Source organism: Mustela erminea, chromosome 7 (genome assembly GCF_009829155.1).
Source record: "Mustela erminea isolate mMusErm1 chromosome 7, mMusErm1.Pri, whole genome shotgun sequence".
Lineage (NCBI taxonomy): Eukaryota > Metazoa > Chordata > Mammalia > Carnivora > Mustelidae > Mustela > Mustela erminea.
This window is the reverse complement of record NC_045620.1, coordinates 101,900,231-101,923,363: the sequence shown is the minus strand read 5'-3', so window position 1 is coordinate 101,923,363 and position 23,133 is coordinate 101,900,231. Positions and strand designations below refer to the sequence as shown.

The 23,133-nt window shown below is 41.8% G+C and overlaps 1 protein-coding gene and 1 non-coding gene across 3 annotated transcripts in view; both read right to left on the bottom strand.

Moving 5' to 3' along the window:
• Positions 1-3,010: 3,010 nt before the first annotated feature.
• PTCD3 (pentatricopeptide repeat domain 3) overlaps positions 3,011-23,133 on the bottom strand; it is a 32,544-nt gene continuing 12,421 nt past the window's right edge. For both annotated transcript variants that reach the window (XM_032352672.1, XM_032352673.1), the window contains 20 exons: positions 22,706-22,774; positions 22,202-22,306; positions 20,540-20,663; positions 18,612-18,727; positions 16,710-16,777; positions 15,433-15,520; positions 14,980-15,040; positions 14,206-14,291; positions 12,974-13,118; positions 12,233-12,283; positions 10,285-10,374; positions 9,962-9,990; positions 8,998-9,104; positions 7,950-8,028; positions 7,767-7,857; positions 6,838-6,923; positions 6,189-6,337; positions 4,685-4,726; positions 3,931-4,089; positions 3,011-3,660 (listed from right to left, as the gene is read on the bottom strand). In XM_032352672.1, the coding sequence (XP_032208563.1) occupies positions 3,588-3,660; positions 3,931-4,089; positions 4,685-4,726; positions 6,189-6,337; positions 6,838-6,923; positions 7,767-7,857; positions 7,950-8,028; positions 8,998-9,104; positions 9,962-9,990; positions 10,285-10,374; positions 12,233-12,283; positions 12,974-13,118; positions 14,206-14,291; positions 14,980-15,040; positions 15,433-15,520; positions 16,710-16,777; positions 18,612-18,727; positions 20,540-20,663; positions 22,202-22,306; positions 22,706-22,774 (1,818 nt within the window). In that variant the 3' untranslated portion in view covers positions 3,011-3,587. The remainder of the gene's footprint in view (positions 3,661-3,930; positions 4,090-4,684; positions 4,727-6,188; positions 6,338-6,837; positions 6,924-7,766; positions 7,858-7,949; positions 8,029-8,997; positions 9,105-9,961; positions 9,991-10,284; positions 10,375-12,232; positions 12,284-12,973; positions 13,119-14,205; positions 14,292-14,979; positions 15,041-15,432; positions 15,521-16,709; positions 16,778-18,611; positions 18,728-20,539; positions 20,664-22,201; positions 22,307-22,705; positions 22,775-23,133) is intronic.
• On the bottom strand, positions 5,056-5,192 carry LOC116596695. Its single transcript, XR_004288277.1, has one exon. It is a non-coding gene; the product is annotated as a small nucleolar RNA SNORD94 (small nucleolar RNA).

Genomic DNA, 23,133 nt, shown 5'->3' with positions numbered 1-23,133 from the left:
TGCAAAGCTGAACCCCCTTCTCCCCATGTCCTCCTGCTCCCTGCTTCCTTCCCCCTGATGCATTTAGGGACCCTGAGGTTAGCAGGAGAGTATCAGAAAGGAAGAGGAGGAGTGTAACCGGCCACTCTGCCCCTTCCAAAACATGGGGAGGTCATGTGGTTTCACGGACTTGTTAGTTCACGTTAGCTGTAGGGACACTGCCCTGGGGTTTTCAGGAAGAGGGTTTCTAGAGGGACTAAGAGGCAAGAGCCAGCAGAGGTGCCACTCTTGTAGGAACAAATTCCACTGGTTTTGGTGGCAAAGTTTAGGTTTCCCTGGGAATAAATTCTCATAACCTTTATTCCTCTCGGACATTCTTTGTTTTCAAGACTCTGAAATGCTGCCAAGCTCTGTAAACTGTTTCTGGGCTTGATCTCCAGTCCTTAATTCTCTCAGTTCAAAGGCTGTGTGGATTGGATGGACAGCATTTTGACAGGTTAGGCTCCTTCCTGGGCCAGGTTGGATGTTCCTTCACTGTCCAGACCCTATATACCTTACATTTCTGTCCTTCCATTAGCACATTGCCTTTTGTTAACCAAATCAAATACTTTTCTCTGGTAAATCATCACTCTGCTCCGAAGATCTGTTCTAAATGACTCCCTGAACTTGCCCTGAGCAGCCTTGTTCCAGTGACTACTGTCTCCGAGCAGGTCCTATTTCAGTGTTTTTATTTATGTCATGACCAGATAAACTTAACACATGTGTACCTATATGCATGTTTATTGCACTGTAAAATGTATCACAGCTTTATTGCATGTGATGTACTTTGATTTTGTAATTGCAGTATTCTAATCACCCATGAAATTCATCTTCAGATCCTACAGTTTAAAGACCAACATCAGACAGTCCATTTTATTGCTGGAGTCCTCAAATTGTTCTTCTGAACCTCAGATCTGCTAGTTCTAATTTCCACACACTGGTGATCTGAGGCACACTGAACAAGTTTATTCACATGTAATAGGCCTCCTCCCTTGACCCTTCCCATTCCATGGGTCCTGACTCCACAGTTTGCTCCTGTTTTCTCATGTTCCTTTTTGGTAAGTTTCTAAAAAACAGTTCAACTGTCCTCAATTCCCAAAAGGCTATTTTTGGATTATTTTAACATGATTGCTCTATCTGCCATTAATGCTCCAAAGCTTTTCATAACTTGATCCTGCTCCTAATTGGATTTAGAACTCTAATCTTTCTCCTCATACCATTTTGTTTAAAACACTGATTTTAGGGGCGCCTGGGTAGCTCAGTGGGTTACAGCCTCTGCCTTTGGCTCAGGTCATGATCCCAGGGTCCTGGGATGGAACCCCGAGTCAGGCTCTCTGCTCGGCAGAGAGTCTACTCCCTCCTCTCTCTCTGCCTACTTGTAATCTGTCAAATAAAAAAAAAATCTTTCAAAAAATTAAATAAAACGCTGATTTTAGGTTGTAAATGTAAATGTTTCCTATTTAAACATCTATGAAACGTTAAAACGTATTTAAGAGTGGTCGTAAAAATGAGGCATTCTCATGACTGAGAAACCACTCATTTTAGTAACTGCCTTTTAGGCATGCAGTACGTGAGTGCATTAGAGTCTTGGGAGGAAGAAGACAGCAAAATTGAGGGGAGAGCCAGGGACCAGAAGCAAAAACTGTAGGTCATTGACTTTGATATAAAGAAGCAACATTTTTTGCTATTATAGGCTAATATTAGTGAATAAATATTTTAAAAATGAGAGATTGGAGGGGTACCTGGCTGTTTGAGTTAGTAAAGCATGCAACTCTTGATTTCAGGGTTAAGTTTAAGCCCCAGGTTGGGTGTAGAGATTAAAAATAAAATTTTAAAAATAAGAATGGAGACAAATCCTACAGGGCTGATTTTTTGAAACTTTGAAGCAGTTATTTGCCTAGAGTTGGTATTTGGAGTAAACTACAGCAGTTAAAACAACTGAACTACATTGAAATCCATTATAAATTTTCATGACATCAGCCAAGATGGGACTTTTTCCCATACCAAGCACTAAAGTGAGGGTTCAGTTGGGGCCTGGGCAAGGAGAAATGTACCACATTTCAAAGGACTGCAGTGAGTATAGTATTTGGCCAAGAAGAGAGCCAGGCATCTGGAGGGGAGATGGGAAGGACCAGAGCGAACAGAAACTTAACAGGAAGCCAGATTCTCCCTGGAAGTTATAAACCAAGATCAAAGGCTAATCAGCCTTAACTGTCCTTTTGTTCATTTGCTTCAGTTACGTCAGAGTAACACAGGTGAATGCTGAAGTAGCTCCTAACTGTCATTTCTCTGCCCCCTTTGTCCTTCATTAGCGGTCTTAAACCAGCCACCTAGGAGAAAACATGAACTACTACTTAGGTTTTTGAGGATATAAAGCTGGGTCCAGGCCTAGAGAGGATAGAAAGCAGAGCTGGAACAGACCCATGTAACCGACAATGGTACGATATAGTCGGCCATCAGTGGCAGCCCTGGCAAGGTAAAGATGAAGGTCTTCCTCTGTGGGAACTCAGTACATCTGGACTACGCATGAGCAAAAGCAGCCTGTGGAAACCCTATAAAGGGTAATGCTCTTGTAAACCATGCAGGTTCCTGTTAGCTTCCAACAGGATTTCAGAGTGGCAAGAGAAATGCCAGAAGTAGAAGTTCCTGATTAAAAGCCCTCACTTTTTTATATTTTAATTTTTTATTTATGTGACAGAGCAAAGGAGCGCACAGGTAGGGGAGTGGCAGGCAGGAGGAGCAGGGTTCCCACTGGGCAGGGAGCCCAATGCAGGGCTCAATACCAAGACCCCAGGATCATGACCAGAGCTGAAGGCAGATGCTTAACCTACTGAGCCACCCAGGTGCCCAGCAGCCCTCACTCTTGAGCACTTTGAGTAGAGTACAACTAAAGGTCCTGGCACCCAAGGAGGGAAGAAAAGGAGATGGAGCACCTCCCCTACCCCACAGCCCTGGAACTTGGCTGTGTAAAAGTAACGGGAATGCATACAAATGCACATTAACGAGGGTTTAATTACAAGCCTCCATTTTCCCATATGTGCAGCCTAAACCCTATGCAACTTAGAAATGATTAAACAACAATGGCAAATTTCTCACGTCTATAATACCCCTGAAATTGGGCTACTAATCTAGTATCAGTAGAGATGTGTATTGCAAATCTCCTTTAGCCACCTTCTCAAAGACTGAGGAAGTACCACCATCGTAGCATCAGCCAACAAAGGCCAAGTCCATGAGAGGGGAGGGCAGACCACACCGGACAGCATGTGAAGTCGGCCGAACAAACATTGTAGGTCCGCAGAGCTTAGGCTGAAGCTAGGAGCTGTATCCTCACGCTGCATGTCCAAAGAAAGGAAAATGGTAGTGCTGCTTCTGTTCAAATGGTCAACCCTGAAAGGGTGGCTTAGGAAGTATCAAATTAGGAATTTAGTCCATGTTGTATCTATTGTTCTTCAAAGGTCAAGGCTGAATTCTCTTGTTTTCTTCACAATATGGTTAGACAGAGATGGCAGTTCTCAAGTATACTTTTAACAAGCTATTCCAGGCCACAGCTTCTCCTGATTTGCCCATTTTTATTTGCCTTCACTGGTGTCGCTGTCACTGTCGCTATCACTGGTCAGTGAGGTTAGGTTTCCCAGGGCTTCCCTGTAAGGAAAATAAACTAGAGGGTTACACTGCATTTTAGGCGTGGGGGAGGGACTCTGCAGCTGCACTGAACTATGATGAAAAGGGAAACGGTTCCAAGAGCCAAATCTACAGGCCTCTGATGTGTATGACAAATGAAATAAATAACTAACATGTCCTTTTTGCAAAGAAAAAAGTTAAGGAGACAGAAAACTATAAACACTGGGTAGATGGGCAAATGGCCTGCTCTACTTCTATCACTTTCTTTTATGTTACCCATGCAGGGCTCACTTTTGTTCCTGGCTGATCGCAAAGTCAGCCATCACTCTCCGGGCAAGGTCTTCACAAATAGGCAAACTGAAGGCACCCGCCAGCTTCACTATCTCAATGGCCTGGGCAGGGCTGCTGGATGCTTTTGCACTGTCCATAAACTCATTCAGCAATTTATTTCTGTAAAAGAAAAGCAAAATGTCAACATTCCCCACCTAAATCCCTGGACCCCCTCTAAGATTTATATGCAAAATAAAATCTAACATCCTATAAAGTTGAGTCATGAAATCTTCAACAGTAGCTTTGGAGGTAAATTTTTTTTTTCTTAAAGATTTTAAAAAATTTATTCATCTGAGAGAGAGAAAGCACGAGTGGGGGGAGGGGCAGAGGAAGCAGATTTCCCACTGAGGAGAAGCCATTTAGGGCTCGACCCTAAAACCATAACCTGAACCAAACGCAGACACTTAACCTGAGCCACCCAGGTGCTGCCATGAAGACTAAAGGGCCAAAGAGAGAATGAACATTGGTTCAGTATGCCTTCATTAAGGATCTGTTCAGTGTATTGCCAGTGTGTTGCAATCAACAAGAACAGATTAAAAACACTGCTTGCTTCAGGATGCCCTAGATGGTAGAAGAACTATCCATTTGCTTCAGCAGAAGGATGCTCAATCACTGAATGAGATATGTAAAGAAATTCCAATCACCCCATGGTAAGAGTTAAGACCATGCAGCGAATCTAACATGCAGCCAGGGAAGCCTGTTAACTTCAACTTACCCAGGGATCTTATTATGCTTCTTGAAAAGCCCCAACATTTTCCTGTTCAACACGAGATACGAGAAAGATTACTAACAGCCCAGAAGGTGAGCAGATGATCATAGCTGTTCTCCTGCTGTAAGTTCCTGAAGACAGCAGCTGTGAGCTGACTGGCTCCCAGCCCTGTTTACATCTAAATCACCTTGGGTGCTTCAACTCCCACCTCCCAGACTTCACATACGTGCATTTCCCAGGCAAGTGTGATTCGTTGCCAGTGTTGAGATTTACTGGGGGGTTACACCCTCTTCTAGAGAGGGATGCAACAGAGTGTGATCTCTATCCTCTTACAATCCCAGAATGAGAGCAGTGTCCTAGAGATACGCGGTGGAGAGCAGGCTCAGATTGAGGCATCAGTCTCATGTAAGTGCTCACCGGCGTCCTGCCACATGCAAGACAAAGGTGAAACACGTACATTCAGCTCCCATGATTCAGCTGAGGTCCGTACCCCTGCGCCAATCATCACAGCCTGACTCCTAACAGGTGTGTGTCAACCCGTTAACAAATTCAAGCATCAAAGGTTGGCCACTAGCAGTGTAGCAGGTCATGTGTGTGATTTCATACTCTTAAGACCAGTTGAGGCAGCAAAGCCTTCATTCACCAGCTCTGACATTTTGGGCTGAAAACTCTGTTCAAGTCACTTTCTTATGTTGAAAAGGCCATAAACAAGTACCCCACTTACTGAACAAAATCACCTAATGAGGACTACTCCTACAAAGTATTCTTTTGTTGACTTCTCTGCTTTTGGAAAAAGGAATGCATGTGAAGTGTCCATTCACAAAAACTAAGAATTAGTATGTGAGGGAAGTGCTGATGAAAACACGTAACTGGTAGGCTCACAGTGACATAAACCAAAGATGGTTCTAGTCAAGTTTGTAAATGTCAGTTTCTAGAAGTCCCAAGTGTACAGGCTGCATTTTAAGCATTAAGTGTAATACTTGGATAAGCCAAATGCTCAAGACATTTTCAAAAGTAAGATTCTCTCATCACTCTATTAAGTGGACAGACAAGAGACTACTTGCCCATGGATACAGAAAACAGGAGAGCAATAGAGAATTAGCCCATTAAACTGTGTCCTCTCCTTTTTTTTTTTTTTTTAAGATTTTATTTATTTATTTGACAGAGAGAAATCACAAGTAGATGGAGAGGCAGGCAGAGAGAGAGGGAAGCAGGCTCCCAGCTGAGCAGAGAGCCCAATGCGGAACTCGATCCCAGGACCCTGAGATCACGACCCGAGCCGAAGGCAGCGGCTTAACCCACTGAGCCACCCAGGCGCCCTAAACTGTGTCCTCTCTTAAATACAATGTTTATACTCTGCTGGTCTTCCAAAAGTTTCCTTTTCAGTCAGTATTTGCAGTCCCAGAAAAAACTCGTTTTTCTGATTACACATCATACAGTGACCAGGGAAGATGTTCTCTGAGATCCAGATACAAATACTGCTACTATACACTTGAGGCTTTGTACTCACCAGGCTTCCTGGGTTCTCCCAGCCCTTAAAAAGAGGACAGCGATAGAGTTCAGAGAGTTGGCTGGCCACTCAGGAGCAGCCTGTCTGCCATCCTGGCTCTCGTAAGTGGATTTGATATCTGCAGCACAGTCCGCAAACGCCACCTGAAGCTGAGAGGCTCAGAGTCAGCAGAACTGCCTAGCTGGTCTGAGGAGAGTCTAAGTTGAGGAGATTCCACAGATGACGTGGCATTTTTGAGCTATGCATTTTACCATCCGAACCCATCACAGGTATAGTACACAAAAGATTTAAAAAAACAAAACAAAACAAAAAAAAAAACACCCTGCCCTGCTCTGGGGTAAATAATTTGCAAGTTGGCCACATCCTTCAAATACGTTATGGGTTTTCTCTTTAGATGGGAATTTTTTCAAAAAGCTACTACTGTCAAGACAGAAACATGTTTTGGACTTCAAAAATGGGATTCTGCTAATGGCTGGGTGTTCAGATACAGAATTTAAATCTGGGTTTAGATGGCAAAATTCTCTGTAATGTTTCCCTAAATGAAACCAAGGAAATTACCATTACAAAGTCTACAGTGTTAGAGAACATACTGGCTAGTACCCATCTAATCACTGTAACATAACCTGACTCTGGATACAACCCTACCTACCTCTGGTGGGTGCTGATCCCTTGCCATAAGCATCAGAATCTCTTCTTTCAGGTCATTGCGAAAAGTGTGACCATATTCTTTACTATCTTGAAACAAAAAGAACACAGAGGTGATTACAGTCATGTAAAACCAAAACTCTTCAGCTGACCTTTGTCCACCGTCACAGTTCCTGGGCTGCTCAAAATCAGGTGCTGACACTATTTATTCTAGGACTCCAGGCAATCAGCAGGATAATTCACGCTAAGAATGGATGAAGGAGCACTGGAAGGCAGTGACCTGCTCCTAGTCAAAGGTGAGAGACAGCAGGTGTGCTACCCTGGAGCAGCTACCAGCTCCATATGGCAAGACATGGTTTTACAGCACTTGATGATTGTCAACGATCTTTAATATAACAATCATTAGAGCAATCTTGTGAAACAGGTCAGGGGCTAGAGTCTCAGTGTTCAGACATGGAAATCTGCAGCCGACAGAAACTCAAGCTGTGATTGCAGTCACCTTGTAGAAGACATGCAGCATCTTCTGCAGCCAGTTTATACACAGAAACCCACAATCATGCCCATTTCTTAGAAGCATTAAGTATCACTGACCAGTTAACAACTGAGTTACAAGAATGCAGCATGATACAGAGGAATTGCAAAGACTCTGCAGGTAGAGATCTGAATTTTGATTTAGGGTGCATCACGTAATTAGCACTGATCTTCCCTTTGTCGTGTCACACAAAAACTTATTTAGGTCACTTTCAATGCATCTTTGCTCATGCAATCCAACATGCAAAGTGAGCCAGCACCCATGAAGAAGACTATAATATATTAAATTTAGTGAAAAATGGAAATTTCCACCCCTAACAATGTTGGCATGTTTGTTAATCAAAATGTAGGACAATGAAGTGATGAAGTGAGATGGTGCTGAACACACAAGCTGAAACCAACCTTTCCAAATTTGAGGAATCACTTCTAGCCGGTTGGCCACATCCAATGCTTGAAGAAGATCTATCAAAGTTTGGGAATGGGGAAAGAACACCTGATTAAGAGAAATAGGGATATATGTTTAAGGTATTAGTCAGCAAAGATACCCACCAGCTCATCTACAATGACAGGTTATGATCATCTTACTGAAGGTATCAGGTCCTTGTACCACTTCAAGGTGACATCAATTTGTTCCATTAGACAAAGCAAACTGAAGAACTTGGAACTGTAATGGAGAGAAAAGATAGGTTTAGTCTCAGATCCCAAACAGCAGAATAATTAAATTACAGCACAGCTATATGATCTGTTACACAGAATTTAAAATCAACTTGTAAGTTACAAACAGTGTCAAATTGCATGGGCCAATGCTTGACCCAGAAGGTACTAACCATGCTGTCTGGACTTCCTAATTAACACCTTCTTACCCACAGCTAGCTGCTCATGACTGCCTCAATATGTTCTCAGCTCACTGTGAGCAGACAGTGAATATCCATTCATTTTAAAAGCACGCAATATGAAGCAAGGACATAGACACACTGAAGACAAACATTACATGCCTATTAACAGACTGCCTCCTTAAGTGCTTATTTGTTTTTATCTACCTGAAGTCAACTCATTTAAGGAGCCTCTTTGGGCTTTATCTCTGTACCTTCCTTTTTAAAAACAAGAGGCTGGGGTGCCTGGGTGGCTCAGTGGGTTAAGCATCATCCTTCAGCCTGGGTCATGATCTTAGGGTCCTCGGATCGAGCCCTGCATCAGGCTCCCTGCTCAGCCAGGAGTCTGCTTTTCCCTCTTCCCCTGCCCCTTCTCTAATAAATAACATCTTTAAATAAAATTAAAAAAAAAAAAAAAAAAAAAAAAAGGCTGAAATTGTTAGGGACCCACCCTACTATATATTCAAAAATATAAAACAGGGCCTAGAGGAATAGATATGTAGATTTAAACTGTTACAGAGAAAAACAATCTAAAAGATAAAACTATACCAGACATCTAAGTCAGGCCAATCAGTTTTACCGCTGCCTGAACTTCCAAGTGCTCAATTAACATGTACTGTTTAAGTACATGTACTTTAAGTCAGGGGCCTGCTGCCTCCAGGGGTGACATAGGAAGCCTACCAAAGTCTCCCATTTGCAGAACTAATGGTTGCTTAAAGAGGCTCCAATAATGCAAAAGGATACATTTCCAACACACTTACTAATAGAAATTACGCCGATGATCTGGTCCAATGAATTTCCAGTTGTCTCCAGTGTTTAAAAGGCCATGTACTTGATAAGCAAGTTCCAGATCTCTGAGAAATGAGCACTGAAAATTTGCAAGCAGTAAGCATCACTCAGATTTACCAGCCAAACAGTGGCTCATTACATTAAAAAGAGTCACTTGTTGAAATATTCACGCTGAGTCAATGTATTACTAGTTCACAGCAAATGAGTTATAAGATTGGGGTGGGGGGGAGGCAAACCCCAAGTTCTGTGAAATCTAAAACAGAATTTTAATCTAGTGATTGGAGCTTTAGAAATCAATCCTACGAAAACACCTGGTTATGTGCATAAAAGAGAGATGGAGAGCTCATTTCAGCCTCACTATACTTGCAAAAAAACCCCACGCAGTAACTCCAAAATACACGAACAGTAGAAGACTCCAGTGAAATACTATGAAATACTCCTATGAAATACTATGCAACTGTCAACAAACAAAATACAGTTGAAACGGGCCTGGCTGTGTGTGTCTGAATACCTGGAGGAGAAAAGCTGCAAGCGTACACACTAACCTTTTGGAAAGCAACTATCCTTAGGGAATAGGATATGCTAACCCATCCTGAAACTGCCTACAACTTTTTCTAATTAACATACAATGAAAAACCTAAATCCCAAAGAACCATTATCAATTTAAAAAATGACCAATAGGTAAATATGAAATACTCTGAAACCTTATCTGAGCAAAGGTGTGAAAAAAGACAACATATACATACAATAAACAAAGGGTAGGATGCTATGTGAATTAGCATGAAATTTAAGAGGAAAAAAAGAAAATTTGGACCAAAGACGTAAACAAAAGAGAAAATGAAAAAACGAGGAGAGCCCACTCACTCCAGTTAAAGATAAATTTAAGTGACTAAAAGGAAAAAAAAAAACTAAAGTTAAACAAGAATCAGTACTCACAACTCTCATGGCTGACTGAAAAAACATATCTGAAAATCAAAGTTCACAAAGTCTTGGTTACAATGGATAAAATACATTTTCAAGTGAGCAGCATTAATAAATATCCTAGCAATAAAACTGTTAACGTGTAAGTTAAACCTAAAGGAATAAAAACTCTAGTAGAGGAAGCACACAGCAAGAGGCCACACATATTTTGGCCTCTTCAGAATAATCGCTTGTAAGACAACTAAGCTAAATCAAACCCTGTCCTATCATAAGGCCTCTAATAACTGGCAATCAAGAGAGCAGGCTCTTTGTCTCACACAAGCAATTTCTGTGCCTACCATCATCTGGGTCCCTTGGGGAAAATTTCCGTCCTGTTAATTCGTTCATAATATCATAGATTATGAGGGATGATCCTTTCGAATGGTTTTCTGCAGAACAAAAAAGCAATTAGGTTTTATAAGGAGACCCCCCCTTACAACTCTTTGTACCCACCCCTCACAGCGTACTGCCTGGCACACAGCCTGCAGAGCGCATGCCCGCTAAAGAAGCAGGTGCACACAACACAGAGGGCAACTCTCCATACGATCCGGGGCAGTTACTCAGAAAAACAATTATTTATTTTGGCAGTAATCATTTGAGTTATGTATGATCGGGATGAAAAGGCCGAGAAAAAGAGAACTGTAGAATTAATGGAATGAGGCAATTCTCTTAAAATCATGTGAACTGAGTACTAATAGGTATAAAATGCACCTACACAATTTTCCAACACATCACCTTATTCATACAATCTGTTCCCTACCTTTATCAGCACACACGTGGTAATGTAGTTTTAATGACAGTACAGATGTATTTCTATAATTTCCTCAAGGATGTTTCCATTTGCTGACATTTCTTATCATTTTATTAGTTACATAACAATTTGCTTTATATGTATCCTTTCTTTCTTTAGACTTTCTCCTTTGAGTAAATACCTAAAGGTCATTACTGCAGGGAACCAGTTTCCACATGTGTAAGGCAAACGGAGACTCCCGTTCTGAGCCTGCCCCCATGTTCCTGAGTGTTACTTAGGAAGCAAAACCACAGACTTTGCTTCACAAGTGAACCAAAGTGGTATGTAATGGTAGAAGAGAAAGGCAACCGGCTTTAGGGTCAGAAACACTAGATTCACTCTAACGTCATCAAGGTTGAGTAAAATTTTAGAAGATATAGTTATTGTGGACACTGTTTATCTGCCTCCAAGATAAAATCTGTTACCTCTTCCCCCAACCACTATACTAAAAGACAGAATCTTCCCCACAGGTGAGGATGTGGATTTTGTAAAATTAGCCCACCAAAACAGAGACAATTAATTTCTTCTCTTTTACACGTGTAAAATCTGAAGGACTGGAACAGTCATTTCTGAAGGGGTTCTTTCTCAGATTGGGGCAAATAGCTAAGAACTGACAGACTAGGAGTGCTTACTGCATGCCTTTCAAGCACGAGCCAAGAGTTCATTTCATCATCACAGCCCTGCGGTATTTACTCAGGTAAGGTATCCAGTCCCTTTTGGCAAAACTGATAAATGACAGGTGAAATTCAACTCAGGTGTGCCTTGCTCTGAAGTCCATTCAACAGAGCACAGCGCCTACAGGAACTGGGGGCCTAAAGCAGGTGGCAAACAGAGCCAAAAGGTTCTCCTACAAGACTTCAGAATAAGGTCAAGATTACTGTGGAGCAGCATTATCTAACAACTTCCTGTACAAATGGAAATGTTCTATTCCTGCATCACTGAATACAGTAGCTATGTGGCTACGCAGCACTAAAGCAATGAAGAAATTTTAAATGTTGTTTAATTTTAATTAAATAGGCATGTATGCCTAATGGCTATTTTATTGGAAAGCACAGCTCTGGAGAGTCAAAAGAACTCCAGACTAATGTACCTTCTGACCATTTCTTTGTTTTTAAAGATTTCATTTATCTGAGAGAGAGCGAGCTTGTAAGAATGGTGGGGAGGGGCAGAGACAGAGAAGCGGACTCCCTGCCTGAGCTGAAGGAAGACGCTTAACCGACTGAGCCACCCAGGTGTCCCACCTTTTGACCATTGGTAATTGTACACCAACACTGTTAGTACATTTAATGACCCTGTCCTCTCCACTTGGAGTAACTTTCTGCTCAGGCTATAGGATAATGTTAATTTGTGTCCTCTATTCTTAAATCCTGCACAGGGAAAGATGACTACAACAATCACATAAACGTAAGAGAATGGGTCAGCTTTCTACATGAATTAATACATAATGTCATACATACCGTGGTGATAAAACAGCTGAATAAGATAATGGTATGTTGCAGGCGAGGGTTCTAAATTACCAGGTTGACAGGAAAAAAAAAAAAAAAAAAAAGAAGTCAGTCAAACACAGCTGTCCAAAAATAGTGTTTACTGAGGCACAATGAACTAAAAACACACCAACCTTGGTATTTAAGTAAAAGATGATACATTCCTATTCCTCTGAACAAAGACCTTTCCTAGCTCATTTGAATTAATGTTAAGTGTAAAGAGATCAAAAACAATCACTTTTAGAAAGCCCTGACATGTCATTACTAAATGTTACAGCTAATGCACTTGTGCTATAATTCTCCATTCCAGAATACTAACGCATACTGAAGTGAACGTGTTCCCAAACAATCTTTAATAATTACTGCAAACTCTACAACACAGCAGCAAATTTAGGTCCAAACACCTAATTATGACAGCAAATGTCATGGGATTTAAAACGAATTCTTAAGTGAACAGTTGTTCTCCCTAAAAGTCCACATAAAACTAACTGAAGTATTAAAAAACATTGTAATTGCCATAAAGAGCATGAGGATAAAGGAGTTCCCACCATTACTCAATACTTGTAATTAACTGTGCCAAATGGTGGACTCGAAATTCTCAATATGTTCTGTACAAAGCAAGAAGAGTTTACCATCTCTTTTTCACTTATCTGGATCTGAGAACTCTGGCCAGCACTGGCTCAGCCTCCAGGGAGGGACAGGACACATACTCACCTATTCCGATGGCTTTCATTTCACGAAAGGTCTGCAGGGCTGGCACTTTTCCAAATGCATGAAATCTTCGGAGGCATTTCAGAATGGTATTAAATGTCTGTAGGTTCGGTTTCACCTTCTGAGCAGCCATTTGTTTTAGCAGCTCCTAGTTGAGTCAAAAGCAGTAAGTCTTGTTTATGCCTGGATAGGTAATTTGTCCAATTAACTAATATCACACACTAAAAAAGAATTTGGGGGAAGGGGGGCACCTGGGTGGCTCAGTTGTTAAGGGTCTGCCTTCGGCTCAGGTCATGATCCCAGGGTCCTAGGACCAAGCCCTGCATTGGGCTCCCTGTTTCTCCCTCTCCCACCCCCCGCTTGTGTTCCCTCTCTCGCTGTGACTCTCTGTCAAATAAGACCTTTAAATATAAGCAAGTAAAGTAATAAAAAAGATTTTGGTTCTCTGGCTAAGTCTAAAGTTAATAAATACATCCCTATCCAAAATTTATCTATTAGCAGGACCAGTGACTTTGCCTTTTAGAGAAGTCACCCCACCTCACTTGATCAAGTTGTACAACTGTCTTCACTCTGCCTAGTAAAGCAAAAGAACAGACTAGAATGGAGTTTTTCCTTTAAAATGAGCAGTATGGTATAAAGACAAACTGTATGGTGTAAAAACAAAAAACACTTCTAGTCCGAAGTTATTTCAATCCAGTGAGTATAATTTTCCAAACTCACCTGATAAAAATGTTCCCATAAATACACATTATTTTTGTAATGAAAAAACTGAGAAATGAAGCAACTGTGGTCTTTCTGAATTCTAGCCATGGACAATGGGTCAGGTAACTTTTTCTATGCACATGTCAGACACAGCCATTTAAACTGCAGGGTTGGGCGCCTGGGTGGCTCAGTGGGTTAAGCCGCTGCCTTCGGCTCAGGTCATGATTTCGGGGTCCTGGGATCGAGTCCCACATCGGGCTCTCTGCTCAGCGGGGAGCCTGCTTCCTCCTCTCTCTCTCTCTCTGCCTGCCTCTCTGCCTACTTGTGATCTCTGTCTGTCAAATAAATAAAATCTTAAAAAAAAATAAATAAAATAAACTGCAGGGTTGCTGGGAGGGTATAAGCATGCAACCACTGCACGCCCAGCATGATATCTGCCATGAAAATGCACAGTAAATGCGTCTCCACCCCCTTTATTTCTAGGAAAAGGTATTTTAGGCCCATCAGAAGACAAAATGAGGGCTCCTCCTTACCAGTATATTATTCCATTTGTCCTCCGGTTTCTCATGCGCACTCAATGCTGTTGCTTCAATCAATGCATTGAAGGTATACACATCAGCTGTAAAAACAGAATTCTAGGTTGAAGTTTAACCCCTAAATGCCTCAGCTGAAGGCAAAGCAGTAATGCGCATGTGGCCCCTAGCTCATTCCCATATGCCCACGACACCAGACAATCACTCCCTGCTCTGGATCTCTCCTCCTGCTTCTACCACCAATACCACATGAATTGAGCTCATAATTGAGGCAAGATCAAATATTCTGCAGATTCCAAAATGTTACAGATTTATTTTTTCCCCCAAGATTTGTCAGAGAGAGAAAGCGTGCACCCACAAGCGGGGTGGGGGGGGGGGATGGCAGGCAGTGGGAGAAGCAGGCTCCCCACTGAGCAAGGAGTCTGATGTGGGGCTCAATCCCAAGACCCGATGATAATGACCTGAGCGTAAGGCTTAACCGGCTGAGCCACTCAGGCATTCCAGATGTTACAGATTCTTTTTTTTTTTTTTTTTTTAAGAATTTTATTTATTTATTTGACATAGAGAGATCACAAGTAGGCAGAGAGGCAGGCAGAGAGAGAGGAAGGGAAGCAGGCCCCTGCTGAGCAGAGAGCCCGATTCGGGACTCGATCCCAGGACCCTGAGATCATGACCTGAGCTGAAGGCAGTGGCTTAACCCACTGAGCCACACAGGCGCCCCGATGTTACAGATTCTTAAGGAAAGAAAAGGAAATTCTCCAAAAACACACTTACCATGGAGTTTGTTGTTTAGTAATTCAGTGTACAAGTTTAATGCCTGCACAAGAGCTCGGTGCTGGGAGACAGAGCATAAATGTTAAACATCATCAAACATGTTGACTTAAGAAATATTTGCACAACAACTGTTTTAGAGTTTGGGAATACAACAGTAAAAGAAGCAGACAAGGTCCTGGTTCTCAAGAAGTTCACACTCCACTGCTGTGGAAATTCTGCCTCCCAGGTGACATGCAGTAATTCCTGGAGATATTTCTAGTTGTCACAACTGAGGGTAGGGAGGACGCAGCACTGACATGCAGTGGGTAGAGAACAGGGAGCTTCTAAACACTCCAGAGTGCAGTGGAGAGCCCCCACCGCAACACATCATCCAGCCCAACTGTCAACAATTCTGAAGGTGAAAAACCCGGAATTAGTGGACATTAAAGACAGAAGTATAAAAATAAATGTTACCTTCACCATTCCTCGGATCATTGTGCAGTAGGAGCGTGAGTTTTTCTCTGGCATGAGAGCAAAGATTCTCTCAGCATTGTTTTCTGGCCTAGACACAGAAGAGTAAATGAACCAGGGGGAAAAAAGAAAAACCAATAGCTACCACAACCTACTGAGAGTTCAAAATGTTTCAAGCACTTTGCTAAGCACTTCATACACACAATTCCTAGCATCCAGAGAGAGAGAGAGAGAGAGAGAGAGAGAGAGTTAGCATTCTGAAAAGTGGGAAAAACTGAGGCTTGAACACCTCAAGTGGTCCGTGGTTTCGCGGTTAATGACAGAACCAGGACTGAAAATTTTTACAAAAAATATAAACAATACTGAACAAAAAGCAAAGTGTACAGAGGGAACACAGTGAAGTTTCCCCACCCTCTCTCAACCATATACAACTCCCCAGAGCCCCCCACGGACAAGCAGTTTTCCCAAAATCTCATAGTCTAGTGTGTACATGTCACACTCTGGGGCATCTTCTTCCTTCTTCCCTATCAAACACTCAGTCACCTAACGTAACCATCTTATACAGTTAGATCTTTCTTCTGCCTCTTACAAAGAGGTAATGGAAATCAGGAGCAGGATTTGGGCCAGGATGGTATGCCAAAGTCCATGCTCTTAACCACTACACAAAATTATTAAAATCTACTAAGGAAATTCAATGTTTGATTCAATTCAACTTATCACTTTAAAAGACTTCAGATATTAATGGTAGCTCTCCTTCTCCAGATGTCCACGTGAAGTATTTCTCAGACATTTCTATTCAGTTAACATCAAGTCTAAATGTTAGTTAAACATTATTCACCTTTTGTCTAGAAATGCTGAGTACTTCTGCTTGCTTGCCAGCTGCCTTAATGCCTTAATTTAGAGCTATATTCCAGTGCATGTGTATTCTTACACAAACAAATTGAGCCAATCTTTCAGAACGTGAGTTATATATTGCAGAGTAGGAGCACTGATGGAACTACCCAAGGAACCAACAATATGTAAGGTGACATGAAATGAATTGGGGCATGGGAGGGGCCCACAAACAGGCACACGAAGAACTAAGTATTGCTCGTTGGAAGTAAAGATCTTAGGGAACAAGCTCTAAATGCATATCATGCCAAGGTCACACTTGCACTGTATGTTGAAAACAAATTCTACTTTAGAAGCTTCAGAAGCACATCTTCTTGATGGGGTGCTGGGGAACATGCCATGCCCCATTAAAAAAAAACCACACAAGGTTCTACTGACATGTAACGTACCTCCATAGGTTTCCAAACTGATGATTGGCCTTCTTCGGTTTCTCGTTATTTTCCTCTGCGGCCTCCTCCTGAAATGAACCACCAAAAAAAAATAAAATAAAACAAAAAATGACAATGCAATGTGTTCTCCTACTCAGATACTTAAAACCAGAAAGGCAAAGGAGGGCCGCCTGGGTGGTTCAGTGGGTTAAGCCTCTGCCTTCAGCTCATGGTCTCAGGGCTCTGGGATTGAGCCCCGCATTGGGCTCTCTGCTCAGTGGGGAGCCTGCTTCCCCCTCTCCCTACCTGCCTCTCTGCCTACTTGTGATCTCTGTCAAATAAATAAATAAAATCTTTAAAAAAGAAAAAAAAAAAAAGAAAAAGGCAAAGGAAACTTTGTAAAAATAAAATACAGATCCAACAGAAGGTGAAGGAAAAAACCCAGTAAATGTTCATTTAAAGGGGCGCCTGGGTGGCTCAGTGGGTTGAGCCGCTGCCTTCGGCTCAGGTCATGATCTCAGGGTCCTGGGATCGAGTCCCACATCGGGCTCTCTGCTCAGCAGGGAGCCTGCTTCCTCCTCTCTCTGCCTGCCTCTCTGCCTACTTGTGATCTCTCTCTGTCAAATAAATAAATAAAACCTTTAAAAAAAAAAAAATGTTCATTTAAAAAACTGGTAACTTTTTCAGCATAAATCAGCTCACTTTGAGACAAAAAGTAAAGCTAGCACTTGAAATGAGAACTAACAGCCTGGAGACAGATGAAACCGGTACCCTGCACAGCCTCAACAGGAGAGAACTGCAAATCCAAACACAACCTGGCTTTAGCTGGCTCTATCTAGCTTGAGCCCCACAGAAATAACACACCTGCCTATACATTTTTTTTTTCCCAAATATTTTATTTATTTGACAGAGAGAGATCACAAGCAGGCAGAGAGGCAGGCAGAGAGAGAGGAAAGGAAGCAGGCTCCCCGCTGAGCAAAGAGCCTGATGTGGGGCTCGATCCCAGGACCCTGAGATCATGATCCAAGTCGAAGGCAGCAGCCTAACTCACTGAGCCATCCAGGCGCCCCTGCCTATACACTTTAAACATCTTAATCACTCTGTATGTAAATAATCCATATTCAGTGGAGGAAAATTAGACAGAAATAGAAGGAAAAGAACTTTTCATCTTCTCTCATGCATTTGGAAATATTTTATAAAAATGAAATATTATCATCCAGCCTATAGTCTCACTTTTCAATATATGGTGCATCTTTCCACAGCCAAACAGACCTACACTAGTCCCGACAATCACATTACCATAACCTGATCATTTGTCACTGGACATTCAGTTTTCCACATTTTTCTATCTATGTGTATGAACATTATGAAAATGATGTATATATTCTTTTATTCACATGACCCAAAGATGTTCTCAGGGTCTTTTTCTAGAAGTAAAACTCTTGGATTGAGAAATTAAGATAGCACTCCCTATCTATAGGCCGGCCCTTGGCACAATACTGCCCTACACCCCAGCACAGTGAGCTCACTCCTCTCTGCCCATGTTACGCATGCATATTTTGGTGGTGGTGGGGTGCTGGGGCCACAGAGTCTTTCCCTGTTCCTTACATATGGTCAGTGTAAGTAATAAGAGAGGAGTTTGTATAAACATTTCTGGTCAAAGCTTTGCCTGCATGTGGTAGGCAACGTCAACATACTTTTTAGGCAAGATCAACATATTTTTAAGGGAACCAGAATTAAAGTAATTGTTTAGATCTTTCCTCCTACACATCACTTTTTATCAAAGCTACTAAACCACATCTCGCATCTCAGAACAAATCTCTATTATCCTAACACAGGGCATAAGAACCATATTACTTTGAAATGGTTACTACTGGCAAAATAAATTAAAAAAAAAAAAAAATCACTGCCAAAAGCCATTACCAACTCTTCAGATTTTTCACTTTGCTGAAAATGATAATCAGTTGAGGGCTCCTTGTCACCATAGTAGCACAACAAATCCAAGAGACTATTACTTGTTTCCAAAGATACAGTGGTTCCTGTGGGTAGGAGAAAAAAAAGGAAAGAAACATTGAAATAAAGAACTGAAGCTAATTGCATTAAAATTCTTTGCTTTTTCTCCAGGCTGTGGCTCTCTTGGCTGCATACTTCATGTCATCCACCATTCTCAGCATGGATGAGGATGCAGTCCACGTGAACCCCAACACCTGAAGGGATGCTGACAGGGACACAATCCCTACGAACTGTGGGGTCTGAGAGGAGGGACTAAAGCACAAGACAACGCCTTACCCTGTGTTCACTTAGTTTACATACTCATGTACCCAGAGAAACGATCTCATGGTTTTAAAGGTCATTTCCAAACTGAACACTCAGCAAATTACTGCCACTCAGTTCCCCCGGCCCAGTTCCATTTCTACAAATGCAAGCAGAACTATTCTACTTGGATCTAGGCCCTCACTGGAATACTTGCCTAAAGATGTGAGCAGAAATGTCTAGTTATAGTAGTTTTTAAAAAAGCAATACTCAGGAACATTATGTTCCCGTCTTGACACTAGGAAAAAAAGGGAACAGGAAGTATATGATACAGTATTTTTTCTAAAGAAAATATACTGATAATAAAAATGCCAATTGGGACATTTAAAATCTCATAAAAGAGCACGGGAAAGTGGAGAGAAGAGAGGCCGTGGAGGGGAACTGAACTGGATCTTACCATCTCAGAACTCTGTATCCTTAGAAACTTACTTAATAACCAGCTTCCTTTATAAAATGATTATAAAACACAGCAACTCCTGAGACATTATAGAATTAAATTCAGTATGTGAAATGCCCAGCAAAGTGTTTGGTACTTATGAGGTGCTTGACAGTAAAACTTCCTCTACCTGCCCCCACCCCTATGGCATATTGGCTTGTTCTGTTACTCTGAACTGTGGGGCTGACATGCCGTCTTTAGAGGCGTGTACGGAGGGTCCGCGTGTGCCTAGAGCACACAGTGTTATGAACCTAGAGGAAGACAGGTCTGAGCACTCAGTACTTGAATGCAGACTTACCAATTACCATATGCAACAAGCAGAGGCAAAAGCCTCCCTAAACTATAATGTGCTTCAGCAATTCATCTGTATATTCAATGTCCAGCAGACAATACACCAATATTCTCAAACACAGCTTTCTGGAAAGGTCTCTTGTGCTGAAGAATGTACTGAGTGATTCAGTCCAGTTCCTCTCTCTTCTGTGTTTGATTATTATCCTAAATCACTGAACAGCATTCTGGAGTCCATTAACTTACAATCCCACTGCCTCTGATGTTATTATAGGTACATTGTTGTCTTGGTAGCTTACAGGCCATGCAATTGAGATCTACTCTGCTAGAGGTTCATCCAGATCAAAGTCAGTCAGAGAATTTTAGAGACAGAAGTTCTGAGAAATTAAGTGATTTTTCCAAGGCCACAGAGCTAATCGGTATGAGAGTTAGAATAAGTACCCCAGTTTATTGCTTTTTCCTTTTAAAATATTCCTTGTCTGTTTATGCCTCCAAACATACTTAAAAAGTGCAGAAAATCTGAATACAGTATGTACACACCTAAGGTTAAAAATGGAAGGAACAATGGTTCTCTCATTTCTCTGCCTGCTGCACAATACAGCCCAGAGCACAGTAAACTAAGCTGCAACTCCATCTCACTTACATTTTCAAAAAAACAAAAGCTGAAGCAGAATTGAAATATTAACTCTTAAAAGCATGACCACAGCATCAAGCAGAGATCCTTCTAACTTTTGCTCACAACCAGCGGGATCACGTAAGCACAGCCCACTTCCGAGCCCATGTTCCTAGGGGTGCTTTAAATGAACTGAGTCACCTGCTTGCAAGAGTTGATCAAACATGTCCACAGATGCTTTCACTTTTTTGAGCTTGATTCTTTCCCTCAAGGCTGCTTCACTTATATCTTCAATCTGAGGTTCAAAGTACTCGGGCATTAAACACTAGGAAAAGAAGATGGCTAATTACCACAAACAGGTAAAGGGGCAGTAACCAAGAGGACTAAACTTTTATCACCAACACACCAAAATAAAACTTTACAGTTCCAATTCATGTTTCACGCACGGGGCACCATGTATACATCTTTGTAGGAACTGTAACTTAAAAGAATTATATTACATTAAAAAAAAAAATCAAAGAACCCCTCAAGGATTCGAAACAAGATCATTTAGCTATCTCCTAGCTCAGGGAGAATTTAAAAGCATCCAAAAATAAGTATTTATTTCAATCTAAAAAACCCGGTTTCCAACTAACTTCCCCAACTTCAAGTTGAATTTATTTCATCCTCTGCCAAAACAATCCTCTCTCCTTTCCTTCCAATCTTGTTTCACAGTGTCAGAGTATATCTGATTTGCAAAGGAGAAACCTATCAGCCCGGATGCTTCTTATACTCTAAAAACACTAACCATCACCAAAATATGTTAATTTTACCTAACTCACTAGTTTATTTCATTACTTATTGAATGCTGACCACTGTCTGCCAGGCACAAAGTGAGGAATTAGAGGCACAGGTAAAAGTCCTTCTCTACTTTCAAGGTTCTCCCCATCTAACAGAGCAAGGAAAGAACAGCAGTGTGCATGTAAGTGAGAGACCTACAAGGTGTGACAGTGCTGTCCGCCAGGGAGGCAGGGACTCACACAAGGCTTCAAGCAGAGGTCATCAGCACAGAAGAGTAACTACTGGTTAGAAACATCCAGGGGTGCGAGTGGACCATCACTGCCACTGTCTCCGCACAGGACTCTGGCACTGTCACCTGCACAATCACACTGACCTCCTACTTTGCCCTGGCAGATGCTCCCTGAGAAGCAGGAGGCTGTGCCTGGATGCGTGCTTTCTGGGAAGCAAGGAGTCTGGGATATGGGTCTGACGCTCCTATTTCCACTAATAAACGCAGGAAAGCAGAGGTGCCTCTGTTCCACTGGCCATGGTAACACTGGCACTGAGCACAACAGCTAACACGCTGCACAACACTCACACTCCATGACGACACAACGCAGAGGTAGCTGGAAATACAATCTGGAGTTCAAAGTCAAAGGCCGAAGGGCTGACACACACTGAAGAGAAACCAGGACACTGGACTATCAAAGCAGAGGGATCTGGGCCAGGTAGACAAGAGTGTCACACGGAATAGAAGGACTGCTGCTGCAGGAAAACTGCAGACAGGAAAAAGACAAAGACTGGGCCTGGAAACCTAAGAAGACCTCTACACTTAAGTAGTGGATAGAAAAGCTACTCAAAAAAAACAAGAAGAACAGTCACAGAGGTAAAGACCTAAGATTCTGGTGTCACAGAAGCCAAACAGGGAAAATAAGATGAGGAGCAAACACAGGTGTTTGCTGAAAGCAAAGATAACTATATACATCAAAAGACTTCACCCAAATACTGAGGCCATTCAAGTGGCTACTGAAATATTAGCCCTAAAACTTGGTTTCATTTACATTTACTTAGTAATACCTGAAAAACACAATTATCTCTCCTTACCGGTATATGAGGTTCAGCTATGTCCTTCTGAAAATATTTGGGATGTGAATTAATAATGTACTTCGCTGCATTCTCCCCAGACTTCTTTGCCAATAAAAACGAACGCTATATAAAGAAAAGGATTTAGATGTAAACTGACTCAAGAGATCAAAACGACACTCTCAGCACGTACCACCCACCCCTCCAAGAATGCAGCAATACACAAAAGCCCAAATAGAAGTTAAATTACACGCTGTTGTATGTCCCCCTCTGCTACTGAGTGTGACATTTTAGGTCACATCTTATACAGCTGGGGGTATATGAAACCAGCGCACTGAAGCCGAGTGGACTGCTCCAGTGTGAGGAGCCCTAAGTTTTAAATCCCAAATCATTCCCACAGCCAATCTCCAAAACTCTGAACTGTTAACTTTTCAAAGGTTTCTACATGTTAAGTTAAATTCTGTATCCGTGCTTGTACCCAAACAAGATAAAACAATGCTAGAAAAAGTGTACGAAGATACTCACAGATTCCAAAGAGGATGTTGGTATGAGGTAAGGATCATCCTGAAATGCATAAGGGGCAGCTGTAGTGTCCTGTGAAGACACAGAAGTCTCTTTAGTCAGATTTTCATTAAGACCTTGAGTTTTGATAACCAAAAACACTGTAAAGCAAGTATTAATTAGATATGTAACACATATAGAAATATGTGTGTGTGTGTGTGTGTAGTGAGAGAAACACGAACACCTATACAACCCTCTTAGCTCTGTAAGACGCATGTCATTACACACACAGAAAACAATGACTCAAACCCCCATGACTGCTTCTTCAGATCTGAGGGTGCTTCTAGGAACTAGTGCTGTTTTAAATGAAAGATCCTCTGAATTAACCAATACGGGTACCAGTGTCCTGCGCACCTTCAAACCTAGCCACTACCCACCAAGAGTCCCTTCCC